Source organism: Crocodylus siamensis, chromosome 2 (genome assembly GCF_052110815.1).
Source record: "Crocodylus siamensis isolate JL-2025a chromosome 2, ASM5211081v1, whole genome shotgun sequence".
NCBI lineage: Eukaryota > Metazoa > Chordata > Crocodylia > Crocodylidae > Crocodylus > Crocodylus siamensis.
The window spans coordinates 244,869,019-244,883,866 of record NC_143396.1 but is presented as its reverse complement, the minus strand read 5'-3'; the positions used below and the strand labels follow the sequence as shown (position 1 = coordinate 244,883,866).

At 40.8% G+C, this 14,848-nt stretch overlaps 1 protein-coding gene across 1 annotated transcript in view; it reads right to left on the bottom strand.

Annotated features, from left to right (window-relative positions):
• Nucleotides 1-11,715, bottom strand: part of SCFD1 (sec1 family domain containing 1) — a 114,468-nt gene extending 102,753 nt beyond the window's left edge. Inside the window, exons 1-7 of the mRNA XM_090033546.1 lie at nucleotides 11,632-11,715; nucleotides 7,639-7,709; nucleotides 6,213-6,301; nucleotides 4,511-4,601; nucleotides 3,996-4,118; nucleotides 1,737-1,824; nucleotides 52-141 (exon numbers count right to left, since the gene is read on the bottom strand). Coding sequence (XP_089889672.1) covers nucleotides 52-141; nucleotides 1,737-1,824; nucleotides 3,996-4,118; nucleotides 4,511-4,601; nucleotides 6,213-6,301; nucleotides 7,639-7,709; nucleotides 11,632-11,662 — 583 coding nt within the window. The 5' untranslated portion in view covers nucleotides 11,663-11,715. The remainder of the gene's footprint in view (nucleotides 1-51; nucleotides 142-1,736; nucleotides 1,825-3,995; nucleotides 4,119-4,510; nucleotides 4,602-6,212; nucleotides 6,302-7,638; nucleotides 7,710-11,631) is intronic.
• Between the last annotated feature and the right edge of the window lie 3,133 nt (nucleotides 11,716-14,848).

Below are 14,848 nucleotides of genomic sequence, written 5' to 3'. Positions count from 1 at the left end.
GCCTGTTTAAAAGAATAGCAATTGAAAAAATAAGAGAACTTGAATACTTACCAAGTGTAACAAAAAAGCAGAAAAGACTGTCAACAATGGTGTCCATAATTGTCTCCATTTCAGTATCTGTTATATCTGGTCTGCTAATGGCTAAAATATTGGAAAGGGGGGGGGAAGAGGGAGAGTTTTGTTATAGTTTAAATTAATTTCTATAATATACAAACTTTACATTGAAGGAACCTCCTATGGCAGCCAGTAACTGTTAACAACCACCAAAATGACTGACAAAATGAATAATAATTAAAAAAGCCCCACGGAAGATATGGTAAAGCCTCTATTTAATGCTTCTACTTCTGCTGCCATTTTATAGCTGTGGGATCCATAGTTTAAGAGGATATCAGAGGATTATCACTGATATTTTTAAATAAAAAATAATGGGAGAATGCTAAAGAGGAAACAAACATAGCCAGTTAGATGAAAACAAATGCAGTCCAAGCTCCTTTCATATAGCTGACAAAACATAATCTTAACTTGAGCAAATTATTATCTTGTTTATGGACAGTAATAGTACAGATTCACAGGGCTGACAGGAACCTCAAGAGTCTAGTCCAACCCCCTGTACAAATACATGGATGATGTTCTTAAATTATGCTTATCCAGCCACTTAAAAACCTCCACTGACAAATTTACTGCTATTATGTCTTCCCTTAATCTCCTTTTCTCCACGATAAACATAACCAGTTCTCTCAGCCTTTCCTCATATGGCTTGCCTTCCAACCCTTTTACCATTTAGATCCTCTCTCTCTTTCTTAAAATGTGAAGCACAAAGCTGCACAAAGTATTCCAGCTGAGGGGTAACCAGTGCTGAGCAGACAGAATAGTACTATCATCCTTTGCATCTTACACCTAATATGCACCCAAAGTTATATCTACCTTTTTTGTGACTGTCATGTTGCTGCTGAGTCCGTAATCCACCAAACCCCCTGCTACTGATCAGCCAGTTACTGTTTTTACTCAACTTCAGGATGAGGTTTCCTCATTCAACATGGGGAAAAAAGCCCTGTGTCTTGGAATTGAATACAAGTAGGGGAATGGGAGGGTGCAGCAGTCGCTGCTCCAACTTCAACTCTGAACCCAAGGCTCCAGTTTGGAGCTGCAGCCTCTGCTTCCCACCACTGCCCCCTACCTTCTTGTCACAGCACTAGTATTGATAATCACCTTTCCCTTGCAGTTATTAACCCAATTATGTATCCATCTATTAGTATTTTTACCTAGCCCACGTTTCTTCAAGTTTACTTCTGAGAATACCATGTGGGACAATATAAAATTTCTTATTGAAGTGCACATATAATACTGCCCATCATATTTCTTTCATCCACTCAACCAGTTACTTTGAGTGGATGAAGGGGAGGGGAGCAGATCAGTTTGGTTTGGCATGATTTACTGTTAACAAATCCATATTGACTGCTAGTGATTATCTTTCTTCCTCCAGATTTTTACAAATCGATTTATGCATCATTTGCTCTACGAACTTCCCAAATATTAAGGTCAGGATGATTAGTCCCTTCTTTTCCCCTTTTTTAAAATATGTACACTGTTAGTGCCCATCACCCATGACTTTGTATTAAAACATATCACAACACATAATATATATATAGTATACATTGTATATAAATACGCTGTGTGTGTGTGCATGTGTATATGTGCACGTGCATGTGTGCGCATAAAAATCCATGTTTACTTACCACGATACGAAATGAGCTCTTTGTTTTGATTGCACAATAGGAACATATCATCTTCCAATGTTATAAAATTGAGATATTGATCAAAGACCTAGAAATCAATTGCAATAGTAGTTAAAGTCGCACCACGTTTGAGCTATAATCAGCATCTGTACCTTACAGGGTGGGCCACCTATAGGAACTACAGCATTGTTTACAACATCTAATGATCAAATGAATAAATTTAACTATCTGAGTATAGTACAAAATCAGAATGGATGCTGATCAGAATTAATAAGAGAAAACCAATTCCTAAGTGGTTCTAGTGCGCTAACTGCAGTATGGACACACTTGAGAGATATGACAATTTTTATGAAGCAATCAAATAATTTCAACATAATGCTGAGCTCATTGTATAATATTTTAACTCATGTATTAAGATATAAAAGTGTGAAAAATACAAAAGTATTAAACAAGAGCATATGGATATCTGAAATTAAGTCAGCAGAGCTGTATCCCAGTTGAGGATCTCTCTCTGAGGCCCCTGGCAGACATTATAGTTATGGTGAGATTAATGTGTAAATCACAAAATAATAACAGTGCTACATGCGTCAATGATTTGTGGCATCATGAAGTGGCAATCCAGCCACAAAGATGTTCCACATATTTAATGGAACATCTCTGTAACTCATTTTTATGGTACCATAAATTGAATGTAACACTTGACCTTGGGTTCTCCCAGGGCTGAGGCTGACAATTGGCTGATTGTTGACCCCAGCCCCAACACTGTACATGGTGTCTAAGTAGATCTGGAATTAACCTGCAGACAACACCAATAATCAGCTGATTGTCCAGCACAGCCAGGACAACAATCAGCTGATTATTGGCCCAGTCCCAGATCTGGAACAGGCTGGGGGCAGCGCTAGGTGCAGGACTGAGCCACCCCCAATCCACAGGATAAGGTGAGGGAGCAACACAACTGGCACAATGATAGTGATGGGGCATAACATGTTCTTCCATTGCAATCATGCCATTGTTTTAACACAGGGGTGGGCAAAAGATGGCCCACCAACTGACCGTATCCAGCCTGCAGGTTGGTTACCCCTAAGCCATGGGATCTGGCCTACATGGAACCAGCAGCTCTGGCTGCTGCATTGTGCCAGGTGGGCAGGCACGTACCAGCCCCATCTGCAGCCTACATCAGCTTGCAGCCTGCACTCTGGAAGCAACACTGGGCACACTCCGGCATCATCTGTGGATGCTGCTGGTAAGTTTCCGCTGGGGGCTGGGGCAACTGCCCAGGACCACAGCTGATTCATTCATGCAGCAGTGTCACCTCTGAACCCAAGTGAATGCCCTGACCGCCATCTGTAATCTGCCAACTATGTCCATAGCTGATGCTGGTGCCCACCCAGTGTTGCTTCCAGCATGTGAGTCGGGAGTTGGCATAAGTTGCAGGGACTTGCTGTAGGTGCATGAAGGTTCAGGGGGGAGAGAGGGAGGGAATGGTGGGGGAGAGGGGGGACAGAGACTGAGAGATGTGGCCCTGCCCAGGAGTGGCAGTGGCTACTGCTGGCCGCAAGAAAAAGCGGGACCTGGCAGTAGGTGTGCTCACTACTTTTGGGGCCCCTCTGGTTTCAGCTTTTACTTGAGTTCAATTAAGAACTAATAATTTATTAGAGCAGACTATGAAAAGAATTCTACAGAAACAAACTTTGGCATGAGTCTATTCCATATATAAAAAAGGTGTTTGACAAGTTAGATAGACTCAGCTTTTATTTAAAGTTTCTTAGTTCTTTATAATTATCTTAACATATCACAGATATATTTTGTGCTCCATTGCCTGCTGCTGGTGCAGTCTCTATTTGCAATTATATCATGAATTTTCATGAATTCGGGAGCAAACAAAAAATAACATTTAAGTTAACCCCAAAAAGAAAAGAGATTAAAAAAACCATATTCCTACTTTAGTGGTAAATGTTTTGCGTAACATTAAAAACACCACCACACTTGTAATATTATTATAATGTAGGTACCTTTAAAAGAAAGTTTTGCTTCAGTATGAATATTTTGTGCACATCCAATATTTATCACATGGTGAGACAAGTCTCATAAGATAGAAACAGATGGTGACAGTTTCTTGGTCCTATCAAGTCAAATCAAGATGGCAAAAATGAACACTGGTCCCAAGTTTATGTCTAAGTCAACAAGATGCCTTCTGAAAATCCTTGTCAATTTCTTTAGAAACAATGAACAAAACATTATCCCGAGGCAATCTCTTACCTTAGCAACTTGTGTTACTGCATTAGCACCTAAGGCAGCATTTGCAATATCTTCCAGTTTACTTCTTGAAATGGCAGAAATGAAATTTAAATAATAAGATTCATAAAGCTGATTTCGAAGATCCTGAAAGCAAAAGTTAACATTTTTTGGTGTGAATAAGATCTTCTAAATATAAATGATGCTTTCTTAAAAATCCAAGCATTTTCGTTAAAGTGTTGTAGTTATTTAAATTTTATGTGGAGTGCTTAAATATCCATTCATATATAAAACACTATGATAAATTGACTGACAACAAAGAGCTGAAATAAAGTCATAGAACTCCAGTTTGCAGAAACAACTGCAATAGAATGCTTTTCTGTGTGGCAAATATGCACTAATACGTGCATGTTAAACTCTGAGAAAAGATATTTGAATGTTCACCGAAATAAGATTTTGAAGGTGTCTATTACAACATGTGCTCTCCCTTCAGATCAGTTCGACCCATATAAAAATGATAAATGTGCAAAATAAAGTACCTGGCACATTCTGTCAATATTTTCTTCAGTTGGCATTACAAAGTACACAGCAGGAACATCTGGAATAGGATCTCGATCAGAATGCAGAAGCCTCAGGGAGAAACAAAATTAAGTTAGGTTCCCAAATGTTTTTTCTCTTTTAAATACTATAGCACAGACTTTTTCGAGGTGTTCTTTTTTTTTAAAGATTTTTTCTAATGTTTTATTTAGATAGATACATAAAAATACTTTTTAGCCATCCGGTGATATTGCTGGTTAGTTAAAAATTCTCACAGGATTTGCTAAAAGTTTTACTAAACTCCTGAAGTCAGTTTTTAAATGACCCCATTTACTACCAACAAAATTCCTATTGCATCTTAAAAGGTTATTTAAAAACTAAAAATATGCCAATTCCCAATAAATACACTAGACTAATTTAAACGGTCCCAGAAAAAAACATAGTATACTAAATTATTAATGTGTTATTCTCCCTTATTCAAAATACAAATAGTTTAAATTTATTTAGTTCAAATTTCCATTCTTTTACCATGAAAAAAAATCACATTTTTTTTCTCCTGCTAACAATTTGCAGAAAAAAAATTCACATATTATATTAGAAACACTTTAAATCATTGTGGCTATATTTACCACAAATTCAGTATGATAATGAAATTTTAAAAAATTGCATTTAGAGAAAAAAAGTTATTAAACCAGCACATTTCATAATCCCTAGAAAATTATACTTACAGGATCATAACACTTTGGCACTACGTAAATAATTTATTTAACATTAAAGTTTCCTTCTGCACTTGGCAAACTAACAAAAGGTAATTTTAGGTTATTGTGAAACCCCTCATTAATGTAATAAATGTGCAAACACCTAAAATGTTTCATCTTGAGAAAAAGTTTCTCATGTTTAGTAAATCCCAGGTCAAAGATACTAGGTACCAAACTGGCCAATTTATCAGGTACTGAATATCCATATGGACAGATATTTGAAAGCAAACTAGATATGGGGAATGTTGCTTTTTGTTTTGTTTTTTTAATGGGGTTGTTCAGTATCCCCTACTAACTGAAAATCCCACTGACTACAATTTAACCTTAACACCATCATTTGATTTTGGAGAGTAAATTCCATTCAAGATTTGTTTGTGGCCTGATTCAATTCATTGTGAATTTTTTGGAATTGTAATATAATAAAGGGCTTAATGTGTTTGTCTGTCTGTCCGCAATGCTTTTGGTCAATTGGGCATGAGCTGCTGAGAGGGCAGGCAGCCACTGGCTGTGCAGACCTGGGTGGGGTGGAGGTGGGTGGGGAGGCAGAGGTGGGTGCACATGCACCCAACAGCTAGCGGGGGGGTAGGTGGGGAGGAGGCAGGTGAGGGCACAGCTGGGTGCACATACATCCAACAGCAGGCAGGAAGGGGGAAGTGGCGGGGATGGATGGGAGTGGGGAGGGAAAGGAGGTAGGGGGAAATCCTGCTCTTCAGGGGAGGAGGCAGAGGTGGGCGAGGGGAGGGAGCCCCTGCACCCGTGGCTGGAGGAGGAGGTGGTGGCGATGCAGGGAGTGTTTACATGGTCAGCCCCAAAGGGTGAGCAGGGGGCAGCCATGTAAACACTCCTTCATTATTTTAAATTTGTCATTCATGGCAGGCAATTGACTAGTACTGTATAAAAGCCTAGGCTTTTGATAAGTACTTTGAGAGATATATAGTGTACTCACAGATGTAAAGTGATGCCCATGTCTCTCAGCTCTTTCACTGACAACAAAGGAGAGATTATATCTTGGCCAAATCTGTCATATATTAGAACCTAAAAGACATAAAGGAACATATATTACACACTTACGTTCTAAAGCTGTATGTTTACTATAAAGGGGAAAAACAAAGTAGATAATGAAACACAAGTTTCAGGATGCATTCTGAAAAAAATTAAACATTATATGTAAAAACTGAGCCAATCCTCACATACTTTCATTCCTGTTATTAGTGTTTACTACGAGACAATAAAACAAAAAGAAAACAGACAACAATCATTCCTCAGTGCTTCATTTCAGTTAAATAGGAGGTTCTGCCTCCAGAAAAGTCTATTATTCTGCAATGTAGAAGAATGAGTGACAATACTGCCTGGAAGATGACAAGTTAAGAAACTTTCTGGAAACTGAGTTTTTCCTAAAATGCTATATTAAAAACAAAACAATCACAGTAGTAATAAAGGTACTTTTTTGCAACTGCCCTAGATATACGGCTTTAAATTATTTAGCTCCTTCCCTTCTCTTTCTAATTAGTTTACTTTGAATGGCTGTCAGTGCTTATCTGGTTTTAAGCATTTTTCATCTGCTCTCCTCTTAGGTTCTCCTGTAACATATCTGTTAGGTTTGCCTACAGCTTTGGTTAGGCATCAGTTCCTTTAGCAGCTAATCTCATAACTGGGTATTTTCTCTATCTATGATAATGTACATATAATAGCAAATCCTTTTTCCTCTCTACAGGAATACAAAAAAAATAACAGCATAACAAAAAGAGGAAGCACGTTGCTTTAAGGTGACAAAAGGCTACCTTAGTACTTTACAGTTAATTTTTTCCAGGGAAGGGGTTTCACAGTTTTTCTTGTGTTTAATGTCTAAATGTATCATACTATGAGTTATGCTGTATACCAGAAAAAGGTGAATTATTCATTACAGATTGTCAGTATTAAGATAATTGGTAAAAGTTATCAAGATGTTGCACAGCTGTAGCCTAGTTTTAATTTTTTCTTAAGAAGGCAATTAATACACCTTTGATAACTTATTATGACTGATTCTATTCCCCTCTCTCCCCAATTTAATCTCTCTTCAAAGCTACAGCTCATTTTCAAAATAAAGAAACAAAACTCTTGATGCTTAAAAATGGATCAGATCAAAGTAAAGACAGAATGACCATGAACAGCAAATGTTGTAGACACAGGACAAATATTTTCTGAAATTAAAAAAATGTTAGTATAATACAATACTAATGTACGTAAAGAAATCATAAAAATGCTTTTTCAATATGCTCTGACATTTGGCAAATAGTCCTGAGATTTTTTTAGTTCCCATAGATTAAATCTGGTAATCTAACATTGCACATGCTGTAAAGTTGCCTTTTACATTGCGAAACTGTTCTTCTTACCTTCCATACTGGTTCTCCTGTGCTGTTTTTAACAGGGGCAACATTAAAATTTAACATACGCTTCAAAGCCACTGAAAAACAATATAAAATATGTCATTATTACCATCTTAGTTCTCCCCTCCCACCCCTGAAAACTCTTGAGGCCAAATATTTTGACACGGACAAAAGATGCTTTTGCAATAACCTGTGACAGTCAAATACCAAAGTAACAACATCTCAGCTGGAAATTGAATTCAGTGTTGAGTTAGAGAAATAGTCCCCAGGGACTGAATACAGAATCTGTTGCTCTTATTATCAAGAAAAACTACAGCCCACTTAGAAATTTGTTATTTAAAAGCAATTTCAATATGTGCCAAAATGCTGCACACTACCCAACAACAACCACTTTGACCTATGTTTTCCCCCAATCACCTGGCAAACTTGTCTCATAAGGAAAGTTACCTCTCTAGTATTTCTTAGTAAGAAGAACATCAAACCTAAGGAACAAAATGCTCCTTTGCCCAAAGACAGACTACAAATCCTGAGAAACAAATCTTGGAAGTTGCCATCTTGAAGTTACTACAGCTCTAAAGGCTATAGGGTTATGATGTAAGGTCTGAATATAAATTTAGGAAATATATACCTGGTGCAGATGCCATATGCGCTGTGTGGCACATACTGGCCTCGCATACTGCATGCAGCACGTACCAACTCCAGCCTCAGTGCTATATGTAACATGTGCTAGCCCCAGTCTGTCATGTGGTACATAGGGCTGGTGTGGGATGCATGCCGCATGTGGCACCTGTGTCAGACCCAAAGTGGCCCTGGATCCAACTTGCAGGGTCGATCTGGTGCAGGTGCACACAATGGCCTTGTACACAGTGTCCCAGACTAGCCCGGCATGCAATGTGAAGTACCCGCCGGCTCCAGTCCCCAAGCCAGATGGACTGTGTGTTGTATATAGAGTGCTTGGCCGAGACTAGCACAAGCTGCATATAGCACACCAGGCTGAGACCCACAGGCAGACTTGTGGGCTGAATAGCAGGGCTCTGTGGGCCATGCATCTTTGACACCAGTGATCTAATGGATCTGACCAAAAGCCTGTTTACATAATTAAAGAAACATTTTAAAATATACTTTCTTACTTCCTCTCTTGATGTGGCAATAAATGATGTGGCAATGTAAAGTAAATGTGCACCCCCTTGACTCCAGATAAATAATCATAAACTTTGGTAACGGAAAAAAAATGACAATTACACTGGTATGTTTTAGTACTGCAACTGCATATGCCACATCGCTTGTAAATGACCTAAAGATAACTGCCATGAGGAGTTTTCAGCATGGGGGCTAAATTAAGACTCAGCATAGAGAGGAATAGCAAAAAGAAGGCAGAAGTCTTGAAGGAGAGATTACAATAGTTGAAATCTAGCACTGCTTCTGCCAAGATCATTTGGCTAAGCCAGTAGCTGTCAGTGTTTTAGACCCAAAGTACCCCTTAGAAAATACCAGCTCTTAGTTTTTACTTGTTAAAATTTTGATGATAAAAAAAATAAAAGACTAATTTTCCTATGGTAATGAACTCAGAAATACCAATTGTAATGTTTTTGACACTGGCTTCAGACAGGCATTCATTTCTAGCAGTGAAATTTTTGAGATGTTTCCACCACTAGAAATCATTCTGGGAGAGGGAACTATACAAGCATTCAGCACTGCACAGACCCTTCTCCCCTACTCTGAGTCCATTCACCAGGTCAGGGATCATCAGTCTGGGGAAGACATGGGGAAAAGCAGCTGCTCTACACCTCCACATCCCAGGAGGATTGGAGTAGCATGGCAAAGTTCCCACTGCTTCAGACCTGGAACCCCCAGTCTGGAAAGCTAGCAGGGAGCAGCTGCCCCTGCAGGGTGGCACAAAGTAATGGCTCTGTCAGCATTGGATCTAAAAGCGGCCTCATAGGGGGAAGAAAGGGAGAAGCGTCTCTGTCATGTAATACTTCAGACAGAGCCTGCAGCCTATGTGTAGGGATACAGAAGCAGGGCTCTCAAGTGTGGAACATAGCAAAACCCCCAGCCATCCCTGCTGCTATGCTTTTCTCCTGGACCAGACATACAAGCATTCATTCCTGAAAGATAGATTCTCTTGCAAGGAAGGTCATCCAAGTTGGCTCTTAGAAGATCTTTCTGCCAGAAGGGTCATGTTTGAATGAACACTTGCACGCTTGTCATTTCTAACAGGAAATGGTGATTCTAACAGAATGGTGATTCTCCCCATAAAAATGTAATGCCAGTACCTGGCCACTATGGCTCCTATTTGAAATCTCTGAATTTAACTCATGAATCTCATGTAGACGTCAGTCCATCTAGCAGTGCTAATACTGCATGGCAGCTGATGGCATCCTTAAAAGGACCTCATGGCACGCTGGTTGAGAATTAATGGCTTTAACCTTTCTACGCATCCCTCTACTGGTTCCTCTCTACTGAATCAAACCCAAGCAGCTTTGTCTTCCCTTTCAAAGGCCTCACAGCATGACCCCAACATACCAAGAAGTTACCTACTTCTATCAACCATAATATTAGTCTCATTTACTTTTTAGATCATTAACCAACCTCCGTGCATCCCTTATATTTAGGAAGAGCTCCTCATAAATACATGCACATTGACAGCATTGTCCTGGTTCCAATCTCCCCCTAAAATTCTGCTTTACCATGACACCTACAAAAAAAACCCTCAAGCAGTTGCTGTTATCATGTCTACTATTGATCATGCTGACTAATACAGTCTCATGGGCTCCCCGCGCCTCTCTGCACCTGTATTAATACAGCATGCTCTGCTTTAAGCGTGTAAGCTTAGAATTCAAAATAAAAAAGGCAACATACTTAACATGGAGCATGTACTTCTCTGGACTGAGTCTAAATAATCCAACCTCATCAAAATAAATAGTGCTGATAATGCTATGAGGTTTGGTGGCTCTGACTTCAAGGCTTCTGCTGGCTGTGATTATTGGTAGTGGTGCACTGATAAAGACTTTTTTTGCTCGATACTGATAGCTGATTATTAACCAGTCGATACCAATCCAATAATCAATGTTAACTTTGGGTTGAGGCATGCTGGGCCAGGCCAGGCTGGGCAGCTCAGCTTGCCTCTCCTGCCCTAGCCACATCTGCAGCATTTGGCACCTTTTACAGTGCCCACCCCAGCCTACAGTCCACACCGTGCCAGTGCCCAGGACACCGTGGCAGCTGCTCTGCGCCAGCACAGTCCGGTCTGGCCCAGGGTGAGGGAATGGGGGGGTAACCCAGGATCACCCTGGCTCGCGGGAAGGAACCCAGGTGTCCAGGGGCCCCAGCCAGCAGTCATAATTACTGGAAAACATTACTGGCTACAATGGTGAAAAAAAGCCAAAAATATAACTTTCCCTTTATTGGTGCACTCTGATAGGCAACCAATATATTGGTAGCCTCTAGTTACTGGAAACTCTGAGAGGAGGGGAGCCAGTGCTAAGGGCTGACCAGGCATCTCTGACAGCCCTGTGGGATGGGAGTCCTGGAAGCCAGCAGCTCCCATCACTTCCAAGGTTTCTTGGACAGCTACTCCCCTGGCACTTCAGCCTGGCAAGAAAGAGCAAGTCCCACAAGAAGCCTTAAGCAGGTCCGGCACATACGAGGAGAACCGGAGCCTGCTTCAAAGAGCCGGGCTCTGGTTCAGGCACTGCCCAGCTCCGCACCGGTCCCCCCAACCCAGCAAGCGCCCGGTCAGAGGCTGGGGCCCGGCCCGGGACCCCGCGCAGGGCGGCCGGATGCCCCCAGGCGGCCCGAGGGCTCCGAGTGCTGAGGAACCAGCGCGGGGACGAGGGGGGCAGACACGGGGCCCCAACGCCGCCCTTAGGAGCGGGGTCCGGCCGCCCCGAGCCCGCTCCCCCCACCAGCAGCCCGGGGGCAGCGTTCCCCCGACTCCCGGCGGCGCTGCGCAGGCCGAGCCCCCGCCGCCGAGCAGGCAAACAGCGCCTCGCTCACCCGCCTGCTTCTCCCGGATCCCGGCCGCCATCTTCGCCGCTCGCCCCGCCCCCGTCCTCCGCAAGACGTGGCGCCCCGGCCGCCGCGCGCCCAGGCCCCACCCCGTGGCTGATAGAGGCGGGGCGCCGCCCCTCCTGTGCTGAGACTGGGCCGCTCGCTGGCCGTGCGAAGGCAGGGGGCCAGGGTTGCCCTTCTACTGCGCTCGAGGGGCAGCTCGGCCAGAGCCGGGAGGAGGTTGCGCAGGGGGTGCTGGGGCTACAGGTAGGCCCCGCCAAGGGGTGGTGTGTTGATTTTCCGCCCCCAAGGAAACACTATAAGCTCCCCCTTAAGAAAGGAGGCTGCTGGTGATAGAACAACCGTTTCCTTGGGACAAATAAAAAGGGCTCAGTAACAAGGGAGTGAGAAGGGGACATGGAGCAGAGCACAGCCACTGTGCCGAGACACTGCCCACTGGACAAGTTGAGGGAGTGCAGTCACTGATCACTAAAACTGGAGACGTGAGCGAAGGACTGAGAAAGCCCCCACTTGTCTAGGTTTCGTGGGCCACGGCGTCTTTTCTGGTTCAGTAGCTGGCCAGCTCAGCCAGAGCCAGGAAGAGGTTGGCCACAAAGTAGGTCCAACCAAGTGGGAGATGTGGTCAGGAATAGGCTGTTGGGCTAGGTGGCCTGGACTCAGGGTGGCATTACTTACAGGCCTGTTAAAATTCAGCTGTGGGCCAGTTGTGGATGCTTGCCTGTCACTGAAAATACACCTTGCAACATGCAGTTTAGAAGAGTACCTTGTAATTCAGGTGGAGCACTTACTTTAAGGTGGTCCAGAGGTCCATAGTCAAAAAGCAATGATTGGCAATTATTAGAGCAGTCAAATGCTAAAGTAACCTGCCAAAGGGCACTGGAGTGAGTGGCTCTTCCAGATCAGTGGTCTCCAAATTTTTTTGATCGTGCACCCCTATCAGTAAAAAAAAATTTGAGCATGCACCCTCAATATATGTATATTTCTATAATTATAAATAGAAATTCTAATATTTTCTTCCTGCACCCGAATGGATTGTCTTGCGCACCCCACTTTGGAGACCACTGGTCTAAGATCACTGTTTCTCAGACTTTTAGTTGCAACTTTTAGAAACTCCCAGCTCTTAGTTTTCACTCTTTTGACTGGAACAAGAATAAAACAATTTTCCCATTACAAAAAACAGAAAGCCCACAATAGGTCAGAATTTTAACCCTATGCATTTCTATTTGAAATCACTGGGTTAATGTTTTTCATCATGTTTGTGTACCTAAACATGCAGTGTTAACATTGCATAGCATTTCACAGCACCCTTAAAAGGATGTTCAGGCACCCCAGGGTGCTATGGCACTTCAATTGAGAATCAATCATTGGTCTAGATATTCCTTGGTAGAGTATGTAGAAGCTTACAAACTTTCTCTTATTTATAAATAACATCTTTCGCCTCCATCCAAAAAAACCTCAGCTACCCCCCTCCGGATTTATAGGAAAAAATACACAGTTAATTCAGCTTTACTAATCAAATTCTTAGTTTCTTTATTGCACTTCAAAAATTTTATACATATGACAGTTATCTCCCACAATTAATGTATTTACTTCAGAGAGCAACACTAACATAATATTATAGCTGTCAAGTATAATGCTACTTGAAACTGCAACAGATTTCAGGCACTAAATCCATAGTTATGACAAAACCATATCTAAAATATTTACAATATTGAACTTCTATAGGGAATGCTCTACTTATGGATGTTAGTCTTCTAAGCATTATTTTGTTTTATGCTAAGCTGCTGAACGATTTACTAGGTGCCATCAGTATTTCAAAAGAGATTTAAACATTAGAAACAGTTATTTCTGGTAACCTAGATTTACATTCCCATTTTCCTTTTAACCAAATTGGCAATTCAGTTTCTTGTATTAAATCAGAACCATAACACTGCAGACTTAAAACTATTACATAGTAGCAAAGGCAAAAAAGGGGTATCGATTCCTATTTGGGAAGAAAGAAAAGAAGACATATCACGCTACTAATACTTGAAAGAGGAAATAAAAAGTATAGCCATAGGAACTGAAGGAAGTCCCATCATGACAATAATTAAGACATTTCTCCCTTTTTATTTATTTTTTTGCTGTGCATGTTTGAAAAACACTTCCTTTAAATTATGAACTCCAATTATGTGTCCTAGACAAAATTATTTAACAAAAATCATTATTTAAAAATTGCAATACATTTAATGCTTTAGATCCCAAAAGTAGAATGTAAGGTTGGTGACAACTTCTTGCTGTTAATATGTACCTTAAAAACAAACAAACAAACAAAAATCAAACCCAAACACCAGACAGTATTTTTTTTCTTCTCAATCACTTGGAAACCTTATAGGTCACAATTAGCTACTATTCACAGGCTTTAAAAATGTAGCTCTACGATACTTCGCTTATCTAAAACTTCAAAAGACTGCAATACTTTTTTAAAGTTCTAGTACTAATCTAAGTTTATAACACTTGGAAAAGTTTATTACAGGGGGAAAATATATAGCTTATAAAATGTGTTGAATTTTAAACAAAAGTTATGGTCTTGACAAAGGCAAGTTCTATGGCCTGTGTTTCCATAGAAGATTAGACTTGAGGACTAATGAATTATTCTGGCTTTAACTGTGAATTCTCAAGTGCTGGGATTTCTAGAAAACCTATATTTAATATCCAATTTAATGAATGCTGAGTGGATAATGTTTCCGTGTATTCTAAAAGAAGAGATTAAAGTAAGCCAATTTCTTAATTGCTCCAATTAAGTATTTATGGAAAAATGAGAAAAGTTACCAAAAAATACTTAGTTTTTGTGACTAGCTACCTTTGAGAGCTGATTAACTCTATGGAAAAAAGTTGTTCACTATTTCTATAATGAATAACCTTGTTCCGTACGTTAACAAAAACAAGTCAGCTTATTCATAAGTGTAATAGCATTTGTGGAGAGTGAGGCATAGTTGGGAATGACAGACTTGCATTTTTACCTTGGACAAAAGATTAAATTCATAAGTATGGATAATGGAAGATATTCAAAATGTGGCAAGAACTAAAATTTTGCTTAGAAAGTATTAAATAAACTAATTCTACAAGGTAGAATGAGCGTTTTTTTTGCCTTATCAACAGGAGTGTGTCCAGAAGTTATAACTCAAATCTTCATAAATATGTCAATACATCTTGTGAAGCT